This window comes from Hemitrygon akajei, chromosome 4 (genome assembly GCF_048418815.1).
Source record: "Hemitrygon akajei chromosome 4, sHemAka1.3, whole genome shotgun sequence".
In the NCBI taxonomy this organism is placed as follows: Eukaryota; Metazoa; Chordata; class Chondrichthyes; order Myliobatiformes; family Dasyatidae; genus Hemitrygon; species Hemitrygon akajei.
This window is the reverse complement of record NC_133127.1, coordinates 93,192,140-93,213,125: the sequence shown is the minus strand read 5'-3', so window position 1 is coordinate 93,213,125 and position 20,986 is coordinate 93,192,140. Positions and strand designations below refer to the sequence as shown.

The 20,986-nt window shown below is 44.8% G+C and overlaps 1 protein-coding gene across 5 annotated transcripts in view; it reads left to right on the top strand.

Moving 5' to 3' along the window:
* acox3 (acyl-CoA oxidase 3, pristanoyl) overlaps positions 1 to 20,504 on the top strand; it is a 141,191-nt gene extending 120,687 nt beyond the window's left edge. For 4 of the 5 annotated variants that reach the window (XM_073043065.1, XM_073043066.1, XM_073043067.1 and 1 more), the window contains exons 15-18: positions 6,430 to 6,604; positions 7,300 to 7,367; positions 9,813 to 9,899; positions 15,917 to 20,504. In XM_073043065.1, coding sequence (XP_072899166.1) covers positions 6,430 to 6,604; positions 7,300 to 7,367; positions 9,813 to 9,899; positions 15,917 to 16,036 — 450 coding nt within the window. In that variant the 3' untranslated portion in view covers positions 16,037 to 20,504. The remainder of the gene's footprint in view (positions 1 to 6,429; positions 6,605 to 7,299; positions 7,368 to 9,812; positions 9,900 to 15,916) is intronic. The other variant, XM_073043069.1, reaches the window with a different exon arrangement.
* The last annotated feature ends 482 nt before the right edge of the window (positions 20,505 to 20,986 follow it).

The following is a 20,986-nucleotide window of genomic DNA, read 5'->3' as shown; positions in this document are numbered from 1 at the left end:
ATACAGTACTGTGCAGAAGTTTTGGGCATATACATAGATAGGGTGCCTAAGACTTTTGCACAGTACTGTATTTGTTAATGTGGAGCAGAGAGCGAGTTTGTGAATTCAGTTGTAGAAAAGGAATGTTGGAACTGGTGAGGGTGAAACGCTGCAGGAGGGGTGTGGGACAGGTGGCAGAGAAGGAGTGTCAGGGTGGGGATGGCATGGGTGCAGGCCACAGCCAGCCGTGAGACACCAGGCAAGGTCACTGGATTCCAAACAATTGATTTATTGATCATTGCAGAATATCTCTCGGGTGCCTCCCACTCCCTCTCCTCTCCCTTCCCCTTTTCCCAACCATGATTCCCCTCTCCCTGATCCATTCCCTCTCAGTCCACAATAGAGACCCGTATCAAAATCAGATTGATCATCACTCATGTGTCATGAAACTTGTTTTTTTTTTGTTGCAGCAGTACAGTGAAAGACATAAAGTTACTACAGTACTGTGCAAAAGTCTTAGGCACCCCAGATATATATGTGCACCTAAGACTTTTGCACAGTTCTGTATATTAAGAGCAAAAGGATAGCTAGGGACAAAGTTGGTCAATGTGGAGCAATTGGTCTATGCATGAAGCCAAAAGAGATGGCGGAGGTCTTAAATGGATTCTTTGCATCTCTACTTACTCTGCAGATGGGCATCGAGTCTGTAGAGCTGAGGCGTAACAGTGCTGTGGTCATGAACCGTATCCAGATTACAGTGGAGGAGGTGTTTGCTGTCTTGACGCAAATTTGGCAAGTTTTGTTGGGCCAAATAGTTTGTTTTTGTCAAAAGCTTTCTAATGTTCTGTGCTGTAGCGCAGTGCTCTGTGACTCTAAGTCATAGCACCAGTACCCAGAGACCCTTGTATTTCCATTTCTGCCCTGGTAAATGACCCAAACATCACTGCCCTCTCTTGAGTATTTTAGCAAACTGTCCTTTCCCTGCAGCAAAGACAAAAGCCACCTTGCAATCGGCAATGAAAATTGTTATCCAACAGTGAACGTTTGTTTACCCAATATATCCATCGATTTTCCGCTGACTAAAGAGATATTAGATTCCTGGAATACAAGTGTGCATATGCATGTGAATATCCAACATTCATGAATGAAACATTTAATTAGATATAATCAAATTCTGGAAGGCTTGACTTCCAACAGTTAATCTTTTGTTTATTGCCTATCACCCAGCCATTCTGTCTGGACGGCTGACTGTCATGCTAATTCATGCAGCACAATACAGGTTCATTCTCTCCTTCTCCTCTGCATTTGTTTACCTGGAGGCTAGATATGATTGTAAGGCAGGCCTTTTCAGTCGTTTGAGCCACACTGCCCAGAAATTAATTCCCCGAAGAGCCTTATCACAGGATAATTTACAATCACCAATTAACCTACCAACTAGTACGTCTTTGGACCGTCGGAGGAAATCGGAGCACCCGGGAGAAAAAAACCCACACGGTCACAGGGAGAATGTACAAACTCCTGACAGGCAGTGGCAGGAATTGGACCCAGGTTACTGATACTGTAAAGTGTTGTGCTGACCACTGTGGTAGGTTGTGGAGAAGACAAAATGTTCATACCTGCTGGAATGAGTATTGCAGGCTGGTTCGTGCATGAATATGCCAGTGGGTTTTTTTTCTGGAAAATGCCAACTACTGAACAGATGGGTTGATGGGTTTCACACTAGAGTTCAGAGTCATGTGGTTAGTGAAAAGCCTTTGTCACATAGAAGTCACATTTGAGTGTGGCCTGGAGTCTCAAATGCAGATGGGAAGCTGAACCGATGAGAGGTGCAGGGTATATCTGCTCCTAGGGTGCGGAATATTAACCATGTGACGGACTTTGTGTGGTCACATCATTACTGACTGAGTAAGTGGAATCTTACAACACAGCCTGGATTAACATGTAGATAAGAGTTCCTGAAGGTGCTCGCAGGTCAAGCAGCATCTGTGGAGAGGAATAGACAGGCCTGATGAAGGGTCTGAGCCTGAAAGGTGAACTGTCTATTCCTTTCCATCGACACAGCCTGGCCTGCTGAGTTCCTCCAGCATATTGCATGTGTTACCCTGACTAACCTGTCCCTAAAATATGACGCACAGTATATATTCCGTTAGAGCCTTCATGGAGAAGCCCGGAGTGCCCGGTGACGATTGTGTTTGTTCTTACTGCTGGTTCCTGTCAAGAAAGAATGGGATATGTTCAGAATAAACCTTGAGTAAGGCTGATCTGTAGAAGTCAAGGTCACTATGACCTTCCAAAGGCCAACAAGGAAAGAACAACTGTTTCGAAAGGGTATTTGCTGTCTCATTAGACATGGCTGAAGCAGGTATCATATCTCAGTGAGGACCTTTTCTGAAACACAGATGTCCTTGCACATTCTTGAATAAAGTATGGTAGGAAATCTCCTCCCTTGATCCTGGATGAACATGGTCTCCTTCTGGGAATCCTTTTCTACCTCTTGCCAAAATACTGAGTTTATTACTGCTGAATTTTATATCTTCTCCAGTCACACTTGGTTTCCTGACACATCATTATGGAAGAATTTTACATAATGTTGATTCTTGTCTATAAACAGCTTGAATTGGTTTGTCATCTGTTTTACTTAAATTGTTCTTTCCTGTTGTATTTTAAGTTTGTGTACCCTTTAACCTTTAGGATCAAAGTGCAACATTAACTTATCATCAAAGTGCATATATGTCACCATATACTGCCTTGAGATCCATTTTCTTGCGGGCATTCCCTGTAAATACAATTGAATCAATGAAACCTGCACACAAGATGGACAACCAATGTGCAAAAGACAGCAAACTGTGCAAATCCAAACAGAAAATAAAACAAACAAAATATTAAATATCAAGAACTTGAGATGAAAGTTCTTTGAAAATGATTCCATAGGTTGTGGGAACAATTCAGTGTTGGGGTGAGTGAAGTTAAGTGTAGTTATCCCCTCTGCTCCAAGTTCCTGATGGTTGAAGGGTAATAACTTACTAGAGAATTATGTATTGTTTAGACGATAATGGGATTCAGGAAGTATCTGATAAAAACCAGATAATCTCAGCAGATACAAAGCATTATCAGGGTAATCATTCTCAGACGGTGTGCATCACTAGCTTACATTTTTCTCTGCTTTACTCAAACAGCTCTCAAACATTTTTAAAATTAATACCTCTCATCATATCACATTCCCAATGTACATCACTTTCCTATTGGGTAGCAATCACGATGACATTTATTTACAACTGACTTTCAATATCTAGTTCTAGGAAGTGCCATAGAGCACAGAAACAAGCCATTTGGCCCATCAAGTGCATACCAGCCATCGTTCACCCATTTGCACTGAAGCTATTTTGCTTAATATCTCTCCAAGTTCCCATCAATTTCCCCCAGGTTCTATCACATACCTACACGCTAAGGGCTACTTACAGTGACCAATTACCCAATTATTGCATGATTTTTGGACATTCCTTTACCTGAGCAGTACAGGAAAATTAGCCTCACTGTTTATCTCCCCATGGCAAAGCTCGTAGCCTCCATAGACCCCACAATTCAAATTGGAAATAGTTAAGTACCTTTGAATCAGGCCTTCGTGATGCATTTTGAGTTCTAATATATTGTCAATACATTGGGAAGCAGCCTTCCTTCGGCTAACTGGGAGAGTCCTGCCCACCACAGGAAGAGTTGTGAAGAGTTGCTGACAATGCCAGCCCACCAATGAGTCTGCTCCAACCTCTATTTAGCAAGTGAACATGTAACCAAGTGGGAAGGTTTGCTACAACTGCCTCTTCGCCCACAAGTGCCTTTGACTGAATTTGTCACATCTCCTCACATATCACTATGTTGGATTGAGCGGTACCTTTTCGTCCTTCGAAAGGTCTGCACCAATGTGGCCACGTGCCTCTACGTCTGCAGTTTAGCAAATGGAAAATGTCATGAATGCTGGGTATCCATCATCAGAGACCACAACCCGTCCAGTACACACCTTCTCCATACTCTTTCCATCAGGCAAGAGGTATAAGATCCACAGCTGTTATCATGATGACATTTCTTGTCCTTTCCCTCAACTTGTGTTAGTGATGTTGCTACAAAAAGCTAATTTTCAAAGATTCCAAGTATCTATGCAGTGTACAGACAGCCACCAAACAAAGAAAACCATGGAACCGGTTCAAAGAAAAACATCAACCCTGCCCCCCCCCCCCCCCCCCACCCCACCAAGCACAGCTCAGTGCTCATTATCTGCAGGCCGTCCTGATACAAAATCACCCAGAACAGCAACCAGAAACACATCGTAACGTGAACCAGAGTCCAATCCAGAGACCACGTCTATACCTGTCTTATGCCTACATCAACATTGAAACTAGAAACGCATTACAACGTGAACTCAACTGTTTGAGGGCAGGAGAGAAAACGATTCGGTATAGCCGTGCTAGTGATGTGAAACATTAATACTCTTAAGTATGTGTCTAACAAAGACATTCCTGTTCTCTTTCACATTTCCAGCATCACTTTGCTTTTGAATAATTATTTAGTTTGATCCCAGGCAACACAGTACTACCTCCAGCAAACCTGAGATAAATGCTGACCTCCAGTGCTCTTTGTGTGGAGTTTGCACGTTTTCCCTCTAACTACTTGGTCCACGTGCTCAGATTTCCTCTCTAATATAAAAGCAAGGATGTACTCAGCAGGTCAGGCAGCATCCATGAAAGAATTTATAGTTGACATTTTGGGGGAATCTCTTCTTCAGGATCCTGCAAGCCTGCACTTTCAATTATATAATTTTCTCCATAAACCTGCTGAGTTCCTCCAGCATTTTGTGTACATTGCTTTTGATCTCCAGCATTGCTTTTGTGCTTAATCCTTTGTATTTTTTGAATAAGTAATAAAACTATAACTCATTAAACAAAAATAAAATAAAAGCAAGGATGTAATGCTGAGGCTTTGTAAGGCACTGGTGAGGCCTCACTTTGGGCCCCTTATCTAAAAAAGGATGTGCTAATACTAGAGAGAGTTCAAAGGAGTTTCCCAAAAATTATTTGGGATTGAAAGGCTTGTCATATGAGGAGCATTGATGGCTCTGGGCCTGCACTCACTGGAATTCAGAAGAATGGAAGGGGGGCGCGGAATCTCATTGAAACATATCAAATGTTGAAAGGTCTCGATAGAGAGGATGTGGAGAGGATGCTTCCTATGGTGGGAGAGCCTAACACATAGAAGGATGTCCATTTGGAATGGCGATAAGGAAGAATTTCTTTAGCCAGAGAGTGGTGAAACTGTGGAATTTGTTGCGACAAGCAGCTGTGGAGGCTATGTCATTGGGTATATTTAAGGCATAGATGCTTGATTAGTTAGGGTATGAAGGGATACAGGGAGAAGGCACGAGATTGGGACTGAAAAGATAAATGAGTCAGCCATGACGAAATGGTGGAGCAGACTGAATGGCCTAATTCTGCTCCTATATCTCATGGCCTCATGGACAGGTTGGAAACCCTTTGGAAATTTTCCCTAGTGTGTAGCGGAGTGAAGAAGTGACATAGAGGTGAGGGGAATAAAATGCAATTACTTTGGATGGATGATGAACAGTCTGCATGGACGTGTTGGGCCAGAGTTCCTGTATCCTTCCTGTGGGACACCATGATGCTATGCGCACTTCCGGGAATGTTTTATCTTGGAGAGTTTCTATGACAGGATTGCTTTATCATGTTATCATAGTTTCCAGTTACATTTGTTGTTGAGATTTTGTCCAAAATTCACTTTCACAGTCCAATCTCATTCTCGCCCATCCATTCTCCTGCCTCCGGCTGACTGTAGTCCATGCTCCTCCCAGTGCAATTTAAAACTTATATAGAACAGATTGTTCCATGTTGTGGCAAAAGATCATCAATTTAAAACATTAACTCTGCATTGATGCTGCCAGAATGACTGAGTATGCCTAGCTTGGTTTTGCATGTTACCCCTTGTGGTGGTACTAACAAAACTTTTTTTATTAACAACGCAAGAGATATTAGCCACAGCTGTGGTAGATAACGTTTGCTGTATATCAGAGTTAATAAAACTGTCCGTTTGTTGGCTGGGATAATGTTGCTTTTTATTGTAACTTGGCCAGTGAGTTAAGAGGCAGCCAATGAAGTTAACTCTGGTTGCTGAAGGTGGAAAGGGACCAACAGCTATGATGAATTATAGTAGTCATTATGGAGAAAAAAGATCCAGCCAAAAAAGATTAAGAAGAAAAACACATAAAGGAAGGAAACTGAAAGCCTTTCTGGTACCTAAATTTCAGCATCAGCAACAGCTTGCACTCTGGAAAACTCACAAACACACTTGCTGCACTGGAAAGTGCCCTCCGTTAATGCACTAATTAAATTAATCTGACTTTTTTATTCTCCTCTCATATGAATCTATTGTCTTTTGCCCCTCTAGGTGTATTATTGTAGATCACTGGCAATAGCCTTCATCGAGCACAGCGTGTTGCAAAAGTTCCATGATTTTGTTCATAGTACCAGCACCCCAGTTCACTTACAGCCTGTGTTGAAACAGCTTGCTTCCTTGTATGGTCTGTGGTCTCTTAACAAACACATAGCCGTCCTATACCAAGGTGAGTTTTACTGCAAACGCCTCTTTAGACTACTTTCATATGCCCCATGGAATTTGCTTTGCTCAAGTTCTCATGATGCAGTTGTTCTGTAATAATGCCGATACCTCTATGTGTATGTATCGTTTTCCAATGCCTTTCACATACGATTGTGGACAACTGAGACATTGTGCATTTTAACTGTTCCTTCCTAGTAATCATTCATGTGTCATCATCAGAATGTTGGTGATGCCAGAAATGTCATCGTAACTTCATAATATTACAGTTTAGGGTGAAATTCTGCAACTTTTTCATCATGCTGCACAATAGAAATGGAAATTTTACTCTTGAAAGATGCAAGTTTTTGTTCAAAATAGGAATAAAAGGGTCTTTTTCTCATTTGTAATCCCAATGGGTGGTTCAGCACAGGCACTCCGTGAAAATATTTCTGAGTGTTTATTGGAACAATGGTGTGTAGAACATTAAATCATTTTGAAGCAGAAAGTTCTGAAAGTACTTTATACAGCCTTTCCTTTATAGTTCACTATAAGTGTAAATTTGCCACTTGCATGGAACTTTTGTTTACCATATGTCAGAATCACAATGGAAGCAAGAAGCATTTGTAAATTATTAGTATCTACAGCTTTTACCTCAAAGTACAGTAAACTGATGCTATAATTTGCAACAGCTAATCAGGTCAATTCATTGTTTATGCACAGGGGGATATTTCTCGGGTGACGAGCCTGCAAAGAGCTTGCAGAATTCTGTTCTAAACCTCTGTGCTCAGGTAAGCCGTAAGCATGACATAAACAGGTTGGAGTGTCTGCACCCATTTCTGACGGAATCTTGGCCTGCCGAGGAGCTGTGCTAGGCACCTTCATTCACCTTTCACCCATTTTAATTTAGGAGAGATCCCTTGTCTCAAATAGGTATCCCTGTGAATCTTGTAGCCTCTGCACTGCAGATATTAGGATCTATGTCCCTGTTTGACAATGGTGGCAGCAGCCCAGTAGCATTTAGGGTCTGAAAAGGCTGCTCAGAGGCAAGGAGGAGCCATCCCCCAACCCTGCTTTGCACAGCCTTTCTCACACTTCCCGCCACTTTCCCACAGTTTCACTTCACCCTCCAGTTCCTGCCGTCCGCTGCTCCCACCCACTACAAATGTTCCGGCAGCTGCACAGAGAGTTCAGTGGCTCTAAGAAGCTTCTCAGTGATAGCGCTTGAATGAGGTAGCAACTGCAGGCTCGGGGAACAGCTGACTTCTGCTTGTATAAATGAAATTCACATGTTGTTAAATGGGAGAAGATCACTGTGTCAGCAGCTTCATAAAACAAGGATATCAGTTTAACAATTTGGCATTCGGGCAAACCACTGAACACCAAAACTGCATGAAATACAGTCTCTACGTACTTCCTCTGGAACTTGACTCCTGCCATTTACTGACTGTTAGGTTCCTTGGTGAAATACTGTATATCGACATAAAATAAATCCACTTCCAAACAGGCTGATGAGAAAAAGAGAATCTACCCAAAACTAATCGTACTCAAGCATCCACCAGCTGGAAAAATGCCACACGGAAAGAGAAGTGTTCTTTGAAACTGAAATAGCGACATAACTTTTTGGTGCAAAAAATATGAAGCCTCCTTTTGTATCTTAACGGTGGTACACGTAACCAAAGACCTTATAAATACTGAACCAGATGTTGCATACCCAAGCTGCCGTGATAAAATTTCTGTTGATCAGCTGAAGGAGCAGGAGTTTGTTTCTCACTGTATAATTTCATAATTATAAAAACATCAGAATAACTATTAGATACAACACTGAGTCATGTCATCTGTAGAAATTCCCTGATGACTTAGCAATAGTTGGGTGTATAAAGGGAGAGAAGGAGGATGAATACAGGGCCTTGGTGGAGGACTTTGTCAAATGGTGCAAGCTGAATCACCTGCAGCTCAACATCAGTAAGACAAAGGAGATGGTGATGGACTTTAGGAAGACTAAGCCTGCACTGCTCCCTGTCACTATTGCTGGTGAGGAAGTGGATGTGATGAGGACCTACAAGCACCTGGATGACAGACTTGAGTGGAGAACCAACACAGAGTCTGTGTACAAGCAGGGCCAGAGTCACCTCTACTTCCTGAGGAGACTTAAGTTCTTTTGGAGTGTGCAGGCCTCTCCTTCACTTGTTCTACCAGTCTGCTGTCACCAGTACAATCTTCCATGCCATGGTTTGCTGGGGCAATGGCATCAACACGGGTGATGCCAACAGGCTCAATAAACTGATCAGAAAGGCTGGCTCTGTTATAGAAGTCAAACTGCACACATGGGAGGCTGTGGTAGAATAAAGGATCCTACAGAAAATCCTGGCAATTCTGGACAATATTTCTCAGCAACTGCATGCCACCTTGGCTGAACACTTTCAGTAATAGACTAAGACAGGTCATTCTTACCCTCGGCCATTAGGCTCTATAATGAGCCAGCCTAGCTGGGGAAGCCCCCTCCTGTTAGACTTTTCATTATTCTTTCTTACTTCTCTTCTAATAGGTGTATATTTGTGCACTTGTAATGCTACTGTGACGCTGTATTTTCCTTTGAGATCAATAAAGAATCAATCTGTCTATCTGTCCATCTATGTGCTGGCACGTGGCCAAGTGGTTAAGGCGTTTGTCTAGTTATCTGAAGGTCGCTAGTTCGAGCCTTGGCTGAGGCTGCGTGTGTGTCCTTGAGCAAGGCACTTAACCACACATTGCTCTGTGACGACACCGGTGCCAAGTTGTATGGGTCCTAATGCCCTTCCCTTGGACAACATCAGTGGCGTGGAGAGGGAAGACTTGCAGCTTGGGCAACTGCTGGTCTTCCATAAAAAAACCTTGCCCAGGCTTATGCCCTGGAAACTTTCCAAGGTGAAAATCTATGGTCTATCGAGACTAATGGAGGCCTACACACTACTATCTATCTATGCTTGTGAAAGGTGGAAGAGTTACACATTCTAATCAACACTCATAAATTAATAATTATAATGCATTCTAATAAATATTCGGTGCAAAATATTGAGCGAGTACTGTACTCTTGAATATAAAAAATATTGTTAAAAGATGGACCAATAAAGATCAAAATAAACCTTTGTTTTCCTTACATGCTTAGAACAATATCCAGTTCAATAGTTGTTTCACAGTAAAAGTAAGATTGAAAGTATGACTACTGAATATGTTAATTATTTGTGTTAAAATAGCTGAAGAATGACTCGGTGGCATTAGTAGATGTCCTTGCCCCGCCTGACTTCATTCTGAATTCGCCAATTGGAAAAGCAGATGGAGAGGTAAAGCCAGATTTGATTTTTATTTTGCTCTCTTAGTTACAGTAGTTCGTGTTTTTTTTAATTACACCTTTATATTTCTGAGTGTGCTGTTATGAAGAAAGACCTGAAGTAAGGTTTATCGTATTGCAAGGCACCTGCTGTTGTGTTGTTAACCGAGCAATTTCAGATTCATGAGCAACATTACTCACAACACTGGTCAACACGGAGTGAGAACAGAGCAGTGGAACATATCTTTATTGAGCACTCGAGACCACAGTTTTAAGACGAGTTCAAAAACTGTGAGTAAAAGGTTCACAAGGAGGTTTATACTTGTGGCAATTTCCCAGCTACAGCAAAGGTTTATTTTGCATGAACATTATTTTGTGTAATAAACAAAAGCAATCCCTTGCATTTTGACATCTACAACCTGAAGTGCCCCATTTTCCCCATTCCAGTTTGCTGGCTTCACTGCTCTTCTTCAGTGTGCTCTTCACCGGACGAGTTATTCAACAGGGAACTCCTCAGCCTTTGTGCAAGTCATCTGATACTGCTGATCTGTCAGCCTTTAGGTCTGTGAGCTTCTCTAATACTTCCTGCCTTGGGTTGGATTTTTTTTACAAGTTCCTCCCTTATTTGAAATTAGCCCATCTTTTATCCTAGGTAAAGTATATTAGCAGTTTCCTCCATGTGATAGAAAAAATTGATTCAACCCACTGGCCATTTCTTTGTTTCCTGTTATTGATTCACCAGCCTCTCTCTCTGCAGGCCTCACACTATAACTTAACTATAAATATGGTCTTCGCGCTGATCACCACTACAAAAGTCAGGGACTGATCATTGTTTGGATATGCAGAGTTTGTGTAAAATTATTTTAAACAAAACATTTATTACAATGTAGCGATGTGCTACACACAGCACTGAAATAACACGCAATCGGTAAGTCATTTCGAGACTAGTTTATTCAAACTTCGCGGCGCTGGCATTTAATCCCTAGCGCTCCGGGCAAAAATGACATCAGAGGTGCATCACCAAAGTCTCCCCCCGTGCACTGGCTATTTGTGAGCCGGTTCGCCTGCACAGAAAGTGGGTCGCCACATAACCCCCCCCCTCCCCCCCCCCCCCCAGAACCGGCGATACACCCCCCAATGTCCACAGTCTGGATCAGCCTCTGTTTGGGAGGTCTGCCTCTGCGCCGCAGAGTCTGAACCTCGACCGGCTGCGCCAAGTCCACATGGGCTGGTTTGAGTCGGTCCACCGTGAAAACCTCCTCTTCCCCCCCCAATGTCCAGAACGTACGTGGACCCAGTGTTGTTGATCACCTTGAATGGCCCCTCGTATGGCCGCTGTAGCGGCGCCCGGTGTCCGACCCTTCATACAAACACAAACTTACAGTTCTGCAGGTCTTTGGGTACATGGGTCGGGGTCCGTCCGTGCTGTGAAGTCGGTACGGGGGCCAGGTTGCCGAGCCTCTTGCGTAGTCTGTCCAGGACTGCTGCGGGTTCTTCCTCTTGCCCCCTTGGGGCTGGTATGAACTCTCCCGGGACGGCCAGGGGTGCGCCGTACACCAACTCGACAGACAAGGCATGCAGATCCTTTTTGGGCGCTGTGCAAATTCCAGGCAGGACCCAGGGAAGCTCGTCCACCCAGTTAGGTCCTTTCAGGCGGGTCATGAGAGCCGACTTCAAGTGACGGTGGAAGCGTTCCACTAGTCCGTTCGACTGTGGGTGGTAGGCAGTAGTGTGGTGTAGCTGCGTTCCCAGCAGGCTGGCCACAGCCAACCACAGGCTGGAGGTGAACTGGGAGCCTCTGTCGGAGGTAATGTGGGCCGGTACCCCGAAGCATGCTACCCAGGCTGCGATCAGTGCTCGGGCACAGGAATCGGCAGATGTGTCGGTGAGCGGGACTGCCTCTGGCCACCTCGTGAACCGGTCTACCATAGTTAGGAGGTACCGCGCTCCTCGGGACACTGGTAGGGGGCCTATGATATCCACATGAATGTGGTCGAACCTCCCACGGGTGGGTTCGAACTGCTGCGGTGGGGCTTTAGTGTGCCGCTGTACCTTGGCTGTTTGACACTGCGCACACGTTCTGGCCCATTCACTGACCTGCTTGCGAAGTCCGTGCCACGCGAACTTGCTGGAGACCAGCCGGACGGTTGTCCTGATAGATGGGTGCGCCAAACCATATATGGAGTTGAAAACTCGCCTCCTCCAGGCTGCCGGTACGATGGGGCGAGGTTGGCTGGTAGCCACGTCGCACAGGAGGGTCCTCTCACCTGGGCCTACGAGAAAGTCCTGCAGCTGCCAACCCGAGACTGCGGTCCTGTAGCTGGGCATCTCGTCGTCTGCCTGCTGCGCCTCCGCCAGTGCTGCATAATCCACCCCCAGGGACAGGGCCTGGACAGCTGGTCTGGAGAGTGCGTCCGCCACGACGTTGTCCTTTCCCGAGACATGCTGGATGTCCGTCGTGTACTCGGAGATGTAGGGCAGATGTCGCTGCTGGCAAGCCGACCAGGGATCGGACACTTTCGTGAACGCAAAGGTCAACAGTTTGTGGTCCGTGAACGCAGTGAACGGCCTGCCTTCTAAGAAGTACCTGAAATGCCAGATTGCCAGATACAGTGCCAACAGTTCCCAGTCGAAAGCACTGTACTTGAGTTCGGGTGGTCATAGGTGCTTGCTGAAGAACGCCAAGGATTGCCAGCGCCCCTTGATGAGTTGCTCCAGCACCCCACCGACTGCTATGTCGGATGCGTCCACCGTGAGGGTGGTCGGAACGTCCGTTCTGGGGTGCACCAGCATCGCGGCATCTGCCAAGGCTTCCTTGGCTTTAACGAAAGCGGCTGTGGCCTCCTTGTCCCAAGTAATGTCCTTGCCTTACCCGACATCGGGGTGTACAAAGGGCGCAAGATACGGGCAGCTGAGGGGAGAAAATGGTGGTAGAAGTTCACCATACCAACGAACTCCTGTAGGCCTTTGACTGTGTTGGGCCGGGCAAAGTAATGGATCGCATCTGTCTTGGCGGGCAGAGGTGTTGCCCCGTTTTTGGTAGTCCTGTGGCCCAGGAAGTCGATGGTATCGAGATCGAACTGGCATTTGGCTGGGTTGATCGTGAGGCCGAAATCACTCAGGCGGGAGTAGAGCTGGCGGAGGTGGGACAGATGCTCCTGGTGACTACTGCTAGCTATAAGGATATCGTCCAAATAGATGAACGCAAAGTCCTGGTCGCGTCCCACCGCATCTATTAGCCGCTGGAATGTCTGTGCGGCATTCTTCAGGCCGAACGGCATTCGGAGGAACTCGAACAGGCCAAACGGGGTGATGAGTGCTCTTTTGGGGATGTCTTCAGGGTGCACTAGGATTTGATAGTATCCCCAGACGAGGTCTACTTTGGAAAATATTCTTGCCCCGTGCAGGTTTGCTGCAAAGTCCTGTATGTACGGCACGGGGTAGCGGTCTGGAGTTGTAGCCTCGTTCAGTGTGCGGTAGTCGTCACATGGTCTCCAACCCCCGGCTGCTTTGGGCACCATGTGCAGGGGGGAGGCCCATGGGCTGTCGGACCTCCGTACGATCCCCAATTCCTCCATCCTCTTGAACTCCTCCTTCGCCAGGCGGAGCTTTTCCGGGGGGAGCCTTGGTGCGCGGGCGTGGAGGGGTGGTCCCTTGGTCGGGATGTGGTGCTGTACCCCGTGTCTGGGCATGGCTGCCGTGAACTGCGGTGCCAGAATCAATGGAAAGTCTGCCAGGATTCTGGTGAATTCATTGTCCAACAGCGTGATGGAGTCCAGGTGTGGGGCCGGCAACTTGGCTTCACCCAGGGAGAACGTCTGGAAAGTCTCAGCATGTACCAGTCTTTTCCCTTGCAAGTCGACCAGCAGGCTGTGAGCTCACAAGAAGTCCGTCCCCAGGAGTGGTTGGGCCACCGTGGCCAGTGTGAAGTCCCACGTGAACCGGCTGGCGCCGAACTGCAGCTGCACTGTGCGGGTACCATATGTCCTTATCGTGCTGCCGTTTGCGGCCCTCAGGGTGAGTCCTGGGTTCCTGTTGCGGGTGTCGTACCCCATTGGGGGCAAGATGCTGATCTCCACTCCGGTGTCAACCAAGAAGCAGTTTATCCCAGATGTACAAGAGGCTGTCCTGGTGGCCAGCCGCCATAGTCATTAACGGCAGCTGGCCCTGGCCCTGGCCCTTGCAGGGCAGGTGACAACGGTAGGCTTTTGTGCCCCACCGCTGGTGGTAGAAACACCACTGTTCACTGGCCTCCTCACCCCTGCCGGGCCTGGTCTGGTCCACTGTTGGGCGCGTGGCCTGGTAATCTGACCGACGGACGCCACGCTCTCCCTCTTGGCTTTCCACAGAATGGCTGCCTGAGCCGCCACCTTCCGGGGGTCGCTGAAATCTGCGTTGGCCAGCAGCAGATGTATGTCCTCGGGCAGTTGCTCTAGGAACGCTTGCTCGAACATGAGGCAGGGCTTGTGTCCATCAGCCAGGGACAGCATCTCGTTCATCAATGCTGATGGCAGTCTGTCTCCCAAACCGTCCAGGTGAAGCAGGCGGGCACCCCGCTCACGCCGTGAGAGGCCAAAGGTCCCAATGAGCAGCGCTTTGAATGCTACATATTTGCCTTCTTCCGGGGGTGACTGTATGAAATCCACAACCTGGGCGGCCGTCTCCTGGTCAAGGGCGCTCACCACGTGGTAGTAACGCGTGGAATCAGAGGATATCTGCCGAATCTGGAACTGGGCTTCTGCTTGGCTAAACCACACGCGTGGTCGCAGCATCCAGAAAGTTGGCAGTTTTAGCGAAACTGCGTGAACAGATGAAGAGTCGGTCATCTTTGGTCCAAATCCCGTTTGGACCGTCGGGGTCACCAATATAGCGATGTGCTACACACAGCGCTGAAATAACGACACGCAGTCGGTAAGTCGTTTCGAGACTAGTTTATTCAAACCGTGGCGCTGGCATTTAATCCCTAGCGCCCGCCCTCTCCGGGTGGAAATGACGTCAGAGGTGCATTACCAAAGTCTCCCCCCGCGCGCTGGCTATTTGTGAGCCGGTTCACCTACGCAGAAAGTGGGTTGCCACAACAACTCCATTTCATACTATGCTTTCGTTTCTTTTCATAGAGAATCAGCGGCTAACACGATATTTCAATGCATTTTCCATACCTGAGTCAGTAAGCTCCATATTTATTTACTGAGACACATCACGGAGTAGGTCCTTCGAGCCGTGCTGCCCAGCAACCCCCAATATATAATCCTTGTCCATTCACAAGACTATTTACAATGGCCAGTTACCCTACCAACTGGTTCGTCTTTGGACCATGGGAGGAAACCGGATCACCCGGAGGAAACCCACACAGTCAAGGGGAGAACATACAAACTCCTTACAGGCAGCTGCAGGAATTGAACCCAGGTCAGTGGTTCTGTAAAACGTTCACCCTAACTACATAGAGGATATGCAGTAGATATATCTGCCAATATTTGAGACCATTAAAACCTATAGATTTAGATCTTACTGGATTGAATAAAGCACTGAATAGGATCTACATATTCCCTCATGTGCTCCCTTTATGTTATGAACTTATGAAAGATTTTCTCTCTAACAAAACTACTCCTAAATACTTTATTATTCAGCCCATCATCTGTTCCAGTCCGCAGAGAATTCCCTCCTGTCCCATTGCCCCACTTACTTCCGGTAACATTTTATCTCTCAAGCACCCGTCCACTGTTCTGTGATTCACTTCCCACCAACTGACATAAGGAGTAACTTGAAGTAGGCAACTAATCCACCAGCCAGGCCGGCTTTGGGATGTGAGAGGAAACCAGAGGACCCCGGGTAAACCCGGACGCGCTAACTCCAGGTCTCACCCGAGGTCAGCATTAATCCCAGGTGTCAGGAGCTAGGCAACTTATTGCTGTGACAGCTTGCCACCCAATTCATAAACCACAAATTAGTATGTTTGCCATTATCTGCTGGTTCACTCTGAAGTTTTCAATCTTGTAAAGTATGGATAAATTGCTTTTTCTGTCTGTTCAGATTTATAAGAACCTGTGGGCAGCAGTCCTTCAAGACAAGAATGCACTTGAGAGACCACCATGGTGGGCCGAATTTTGTACCAATAAGCCTTCTGTTGGAAGCTTGAAGTCCAAACTCTAATAAATCTTTCATAGAAACACGTATCAATAAACCAAAGTGTATTATCATTTTACATGATTAGTCTGTGATTAATTGATTACATTCACAGAAGATTTACATGAGTAATGAAACAAAGAGTACATTATGCAATAACTGCTCCATAAGACCATAAGATATAGGAGCAGACTTAGGACATTTAGCCCATTGAATCTGCTCTACCATTTCATCAAGGCTGATCCAATTTCCTTCTCAGCCTTCTCCCCATGATCCTTCACTCCATGACCAATCAAGAATCTATCAACGTCTGTCTTAAATATATATATAAAGACTTGAACTCCACAGCTGCCTACTCCTCAGGGAAAAGACTGCAAGGCTTGGGAGTATCAATTTGTTAACTTCTCAACCTTACATTAGTTGTAAACGAAAGAAAATTCTATTGTGAAGTGTTGTTGTTCAGGTGAGATGTAAATTAGTTCTTAGTTTAATCTGGGTATCGGGATTCCTCAGCAATGTGGTGGAATGGGAAAAGGTTGACTTCACTGCATTCAAACTAGTAGCTGCACTTTTCTCATTAATGTTAACTGAGTGGCTTTGAAGTACGTTAGGATCTCACATCTAGAGTATTTTGGGAACTTTTTGCTCTGGTGGGAAGTACGTGAACAGCAATTGTTGCAAAGTAATGCAAGTCTGTTCTTTTGCATTTTCAATCACCCTCAACGTTTATAACCATTGCTAACATGGAGATCAAGAATAATGTCATTTAAAGATTAAATCTAACTGCACTTTCCTATTGTAAAGCATTTTATGTTTGTTTTTCTGTTTGATTCTGGATTTGTGGTTAACCTTTACAAAGCTTGTACTTTGTGTGCTAACAGTACTACAATAATTTGAGGGGGACCAATATTCTTGTGAGCAGATTTACTGGAGCTGCTGGAAGTGGTTTAAACTAATATGGCAGGGGATGGGAACCAGGATGATAGAGGTGAGAATGAGCCAGCAGGTTTACAAGTGGGTGTAACATGAATGTAAGGAAGGACAAGCCAATGATTGGATAAAAACACAATCAGAGCAAAGAGTTAAATTGTACTACAGAGGCAAAATTCAAAGGGGCGAAGAATGTAGGACTGAAGGTGCTGTATTTAAATGCCTGTAGCATTCTGTATAAGGTGGAATAACTCATGGTGTAATTGGAGATTGATTGTTATAATGTTATGGACATCACTGAGTTGTGGCTGAAAGAAGGCCATAGTTGGGAGCTAAATATCAAAGGATACACGTTGTATCAAAAGGACAGGCAGGAATGCATAGTTGGTAGTGTGGCTCTGTTGGTAAGAGATAGAATTACATCTTTAGAAAGAAGTGACAGGGTCAAAGAATAGTGAATCTTTGTGGGAGGAGTTAAGAAACTTCAATGGTGGAAAAAAAAAGTGGGAATTATATATAGCCCTCCAAATAGTACCAAGTTGTGGGGTTGAGATTGCAAAAGGAGCTGGAAAAGGTAGGTAACAAAGGTAATGACACAATTGTAACGGGGAACTTCAATAATCAAGGGGATTGGGAAAATCAGGTTAATGTCAGATCGCAGGAGAGGGTGTTTGTTGAAAGATGGCTTTTTAGAGCAGCTTGAACTTGAGCCTACTCAGGGGAAAAGCTATTCTTAGATTGGGATTTGTGTATTGGGGAGCTTAATGTAAAGAAACTGTTGTAATGTGAGTATTATTAAAAGTAAGTTAATACTAATCGGGAAGCTGTTGGTAGCAAGAGGCGGGATGCAGGGTTGGCAGGGTCTTTACTTCCGCTCTTTTTACTCCCAGTATGCATTGTATATAGTTCCTCCACCCAGGCCGCACGAGGTACCTGGAAGCCTCTGTACTGTAAATATCATTTGCTGTCCCAGATAAAGATGCTCTTTTGGCCATCAAGTTGTCGAGTGGTCTTTTGTAAAGTAGAAGCTACCACAGAAACCCTGAGGAGGCAGTGATCATAATAGGATTGAATTCACACTGCAGATTGAGAGGGAGAAGCGTAAGTCACATGTATCAGTATTGTAATGGAATAAAGGGAATTACAGAGACATGAGAGAGGAGCTTGCATAGGTGGATTGGAGGAGGATACTGGCAGAGCAGAAATGACTGAAGTTTCCGGGAATAGTTCACAAGGCGCAGGATAGATATGTCACACAGAATACAAAGTTCTCAAATGGCAGGACAGGCCAACAAGGGAAGTTAAGGACTGCATAAAAGCCAAGGAAAGGGCAAATGAAGTAGCAAACTTCATTGAGTGGGAAGCTTTTAAAATCCAACAAAGGGCAACTAAAAAGGCTATAAGAAGGGAAAATATGAAATATGAGGGCAAACTAGCCAATAATATTACGCAGGATACCTAAAGTTTATTCAGTTATATAAAGAGTAAAAGGGTGGTGAGAGTTGATATTGGACCACTGGAAAATGATGCTGGTGAGGTAGAAATGGGTGACAAGGAAATGACAGATGAACTTACTAAGTACCTTGTATCTGTCTTCACTGTGGAAGGCACTAGCAGTGTGCCAGAGGTCTGTGAGTGGCAGGGAGCAGGAGTGAGTGCCACTGCTATTACAAAGGAAAAAGTGCCAGGCAAACTCAAAAGTCCTAAGGTGGATGTCACCTGGACCAGATGGACTACATGCCAGAGTCCTGAGAGAGGTTGCTGAAGAGATGACAGATATATTGGTCATGATCTTTCAACATTCTCTTGATTCTGGCATGGTTCCGGAGGACTAGAAGATTGCAAATGTCATTCCACTCTTTAAGAAGCAAGGAAGGCAAAAGAAGGGAAATTATACACCAGTTAGCCTAACCTCAGTGGTTGGGAAAGTGTTGGAGTCTATCATTAAGGATGAGGTTTTGGGGTACTTGGAGACTAATGATAAAATAAGTCAAAATCATCACGGTTTCTGTGAAGGGAAATCTTGCCTGACAAATCTGTTAGAGTTCTTCGAGGAAATAACAAGCAGGGTGAACAAAGCTGAGGCAGTGGATGTCATTTACTTGGATTTTCAGAAGGCATTTGATAAGGTGCCTCACATGAGGCTGCTTAACAAGATAAAATCCTGGGGTGTTACAGGAAAGATACTGGCATGGATAGTGGAATGGCTGGCAGGCAGGAGGCAGTGAGTGGGAGTAAAGGAGGCTGTTTCTGGTTGGCTGCCAGTGACTAGTGGTGTTCCTCAGGGGTCAGTATTGGGACCGCTATGTTTTACATTGTTTGTCAATGATTTGGATAATGGAATTCAGATTCAGATTCAGTTTATTGTCATTTAGAAACTACAAATGCAATGCAGTTAAAAAATGAGACAATTGATGTATTTGTGGCAAAGTTTGTAGATGATACAAAGATAGGTGGAGGGGTAGGTAGTGCTGAGGAATTAATGTGCAGCACGACTTAGATAAATTGGAAGAATGGGCAAAAAAAGTGGCAGATGGAATACAGTGATGGGAAATGTATGATAATGCATTTTGGTAAAAGGAACAATAGTGCAGACTATTATCTAAATGGGGAGAAGGTTCAAACATCAGATGTACAAAGATACTTAGGAGTCCTCATGCAAGACTCCCAGAAGGTTAATTCACAGGTTGAGTCTGTGGTAAAGAAAGCAAATGCAATGTTGGCATTTATTTCAGGGGAATAGAATAGAAAAGCAAGGAGATAATACTGAGGCTTTATAAGACACTAGTCAGGCTGCACTTGGAGTATTGTCGACAGTTTTGGGCCCCTTATCTCAGAAAGGATGTGTTGTCATTGGAGAGAGTCCAGAGGAGGTTCAGGAGGATGATTCCAGGAATAAAGAGGTTAACATATGAGGGATGTTTGGCAGCTTTGGGTCTGTACTCACTGGAATTTAGAAGAATGCAGAGGGATCTCATTGAAATCTACCGCATATTGAAAGGGCTAGATATGATGGTGGATGTGGAAAGGATGTTTCCTATGGTGGGGGTATCCAAAACTGGAGGGTACAGCTTCAAAATTGAGAGGCAACCTTTTAGAATAGAGGTAAGGTGGAATTTTTTTTTAGCTCAAGAGTAGTGAATCTGTGGAATGCTCTGCCACGGACTGAGGTGGAGGCCAAGTCCATGGGTATATCTAATGCAAAAGACGATCGTTTCCTGCTCAGTCAGGGTATCAAAGGATATGGGGAGAAGGCAGGTGTATGAGGTTCAGTGGGATCCAGGATCAGCCATGACGGAACGGCGGTGCAGACTCGATGGACTGAATGGCCTAGTGCTGCTCAATGTCTTACGGTCTTCTGGTCTTAGCACTTTCTGGGAGTAACAAGCAAAGGGGAAATTATTATTTTGTTAAAGCAATAGTGTGCTAATCTGTTATATATGATCATTGTTGGTTTAATATGCTTATTAAAGAATATACTTCTATTAAACTGGTTGGAAACTAAATGATTGTTATATGATCTATACGGTTGTTACAAAATTCAAAATAAAGTCTCTCATATCAAGTCAAGTTTATTGTCATTTACCTGTATACCGCCAAACGAGACATTTCTCCAGACTAAGTTTAAAGCACAGTAGTACACATAACACGCAATAACTGAGGGAAGTAAGAATTAATCTATTAATGAATTATGCATAGATAAACAAAGTGAAATGCATACATTAAATATTGCAGGGCACAATACAAATGTAACCCTTAGGTTCGGCTGTCAGCGTTATTCTAGGGGAAGACAGTCTTTGGCCCCGCCAAACTTGTGAAATCTCATGTGTGTGGATGCTGCGTGATGTTTTCCCCTGTTACAAATCAGTCCCACAAAATAACAGACAATACACTATGTACAATTAAACAATTTAGCTTTATAATTCTTAATTTGACTAGAGATTTAGTAAAGAGAACAAAAAGAAAAGGGCCCATTTTAATGAAACAGTCTAACGTGCACGTTGGAGCTCACAGTTTTCCCATCCGTTCATTCTCCATCGATTTCCC